Source organism: Hemicordylus capensis, chromosome 3 (genome assembly GCF_027244095.1).
Source record: "Hemicordylus capensis ecotype Gifberg chromosome 3, rHemCap1.1.pri, whole genome shotgun sequence".
Classification (NCBI taxonomy): Eukaryota; Metazoa; Chordata; class Lepidosauria; order Squamata; family Cordylidae; genus Hemicordylus; species Hemicordylus capensis.
The window spans coordinates 220,594,265-220,596,903 of record NC_069659.1 but is presented as its reverse complement, the minus strand read 5'-3'; the positions used below and the strand labels follow the sequence as shown (position 1 = coordinate 220,596,903).

At 51.0% G+C, this 2,639-nt stretch overlaps 1 protein-coding gene across 1 annotated transcript; it reads left to right on the top strand.

Moving 5' to 3' along the window:
* The first annotated feature begins 454 nt into the window (after positions 1-454).
* On the top strand, positions 455-2,066 carry LOC128351341 (transcription factor ATOH1-like). The gene has a single exon (XM_053310823.1). The coding sequence runs from the start codon at positions 818-820 to the stop codon at positions 1,427-1,429; it is 612 nt and encodes a 203-aa protein (XP_053166798.1). The 5' UTR covers positions 455-817; the 3' UTR covers positions 1,430-2,066.
* Positions 2,067-2,639: the final 573 nt, after the last annotated feature.

Genomic DNA, 2,639 nt, shown 5'->3' with positions numbered 1-2,639 from the left:
AATAAATCAGGAAAGCTAATCACAACTCTCCTTTATAGTGTGCTATTTAGCCCTGAAGTGCACAATCCAGACATGGGTTTGTGGGTTTGTCGTCTATCTGCGGTTTGCGAGAATCAGGCCTAAACTCTCTACTTTACGGGATTAATAAAAGCAGCACGTGCACGTGTATTCACAGCCTAACCACCCCTGGAAAGTCATTCCACTGTCTGCAGGTTTCTATTTAGGCAGATCCGGAACCTATTAGTCTATATCTATATCTACCTATCTCTATCACACACACAAAAACCCATATCTACTAAATCCTGCTGCCTGAATGCGGCGGATTCTTAAAACTGTTGCTTTTACGAACTCCAAAGAGCATGCGATCCTTCCACTTGAAAGGGGGCGGGGGGGGGAGGTCGCCTGATCTAATTACATTTTAGATTAGAGGATTAACGCCTCTTTGATTCCTGTTGCCACACTTCAGGGGCTCACTCGAGAGAGACTAATCCAAACTGAATGAACTCACTTAAACTCTCCTCCCCATTCTCTCCCCCATCCCGCCCCTTCTCCTTTTCTTCTTCTTCTTCTGCTTTGAGGAGTGACAAAACTTATCGCGGCTTAGCTTTGAACCCCGGCGGCTCCGTTTCGTCCCCTTTTCGCCGCCCAGCAAGCTTCTCCACACCGCTCGGTCGCCCCCCTTCCGCCCAGCTTTGCAATATAAACAAACCAGGCTCAGGGTCTTTAACTGGACCGTCGCACGTGTTCTGCTCTGCGAAGACAAGCCGGGGGCGGGGAGCGATCGAGAGCACTAAGCAGACCTCCCACCCGGGCCGCAATGAAAGCGCTCTGCTCTCGCCCGCAGCCAGGACGGGCCGGCTTCGGCACCTGCAGCTCCTTACAGCAATCTGCCTCTTGGCAAAAGGAGGCGGGCAAAGGGAGAGGAAGATCTCCGGGTCTGGGAAATGGAAATGTGAACTCTTTCCAGCCGACTGTCGGTCTCTGGACGATACCCGAGCCGCATTTTCCCCGTGGAGCGAGCTGCCTGCGTCACGTAGGGGTCGCATTGAATCCCCAGCCAGGCAGGTCGCGGCAGAAGACTGGACTGCAGCACAGGAAAGCGCTCGAGGTGCCGGGCGGACGGGAACCTCTAGGTGGGGCGTGGACCAGACAGCGCCGGCGGTTGGCTGCCAATGCCCGGGAAAGGAGGCGCATGTTGGTGCTCAACTTGGCCTTTGATCGACTGCGGAGCGTCGTCCCTGCGCTGCGAGGCGAGCGGAAGCTCTCCAAGGCGGAGACTTTGCAGATGGCTAAAATCTACATCTCCATGCTGAGCGACCTCTTGCAAGGGATTGAGGGTGGCGCGTCGGGACGAGAAGTTCAGAGTCCCCCAGTTGCGTACCCAGAAGCGACAAAAGTGATTCGCCCGCCCGCCGCGCCCCGCCACTGAATCGACTCTTTTAGGGAGCTCCATAGCCGATCTCTGCCCCAGCTCCCCCTTGCAAGAACTACAACTATACTGAGAGACGTTACTAGATTACTGATAAAGGGGTGTGTCCTCGATGAGAAAAGAGACATCCAGGCTAGGTGGGCGAGCCCATACGCAGAGAGAACGTGGGAAAGGGAGACGTCTGTAAACGGGGTGTGGGCGGGAAACCTTTCTCGTTTCTGCTGTGAACGGGCGTAGGTAGGGGAGAGGGGGCCGTGTTCACCCCAGTGTCTGGCAGCCCCTCGAGTTAATGAAGAAGGTAGGGAGCGGGTGGGGCTGGGGGCCACTCAGGGGAGCGGGTTCTTTGAACTCATCCGCTCAATTATAGCTACACCCCTGGTAAATATTTTTAGACTTGTGCTTGGATGACTTTGTAAAAAGATTGCCAGTCGGCCACTCTTCGAAGGGCAGCTATGAAGAGCAGAGTTCCTAAGTTTCGTTTAGGTTATTCTGTAAAGCAGATGATCGCTATAGTGCTTTAAAAAGAGCAAAACAAACAAACCCGAGAAGTTCGGCAAACCCACCCCCTCGCTCGTAAGCCAGTGTAACTTGTTGACTTTGTTTGCAGTTAATAAAATAGCATTTGTGATAGGTCGTACGCACGTTAGAAATTGCTTGTATTTGGTTACACACTCTTGTTGCTACTTTTGATTAAGTGCTGTCAAGTCGGTGTCGACTCCTAGCGACCACATAGAAAGATTCTCTCCAGGATTATCTGTCTTCAACTTGGCCTTTAAGCTCTCTCAGTGGTGCATTCATTGCTGTCGTAAATCGAGTCCATACACCTTGCTTATGAACTTCTCAGGGGAGCTGGGTTTTCACATAATGTGTCCAAGGTATTATTAGTTTGAGCCTGGTCATTTGTGCCTCAAGTGAAAATTCTGGATTGGTTTGTTCTATAATCCATTTGTTTTCCTGGCTGTCCGTGGTATCCTCAGGTCCTCTCCAACGCCAGAGTTCAAAAGCTTGACATATAATTGAGGTCTGTTGACTCTGACGCAATGCTACATTTTGTGCCATGGCTCAGCCCTGAAAGATAAATAGACTGAAATGCTCTTTAGTAGGTTTAGAGTATTCTTCCTCGCAGTTCTGAAAAACTAGCTGTCTCTGCTTACTAGGACTGAGGTGAAAAGACATTTAGATAATAAAAGTGCAATTGCCAATCAACCCC

What these genes read in the sequence shown, in the direction of transcription:
- LOC128351341 (XM_053310823.1), top strand. Translation starts at nt 818, where the DNA reads ATGAAAGCGCTCTGCTCTCGCCCGCAGCCAGGACGGGCCGGCTTCGGC.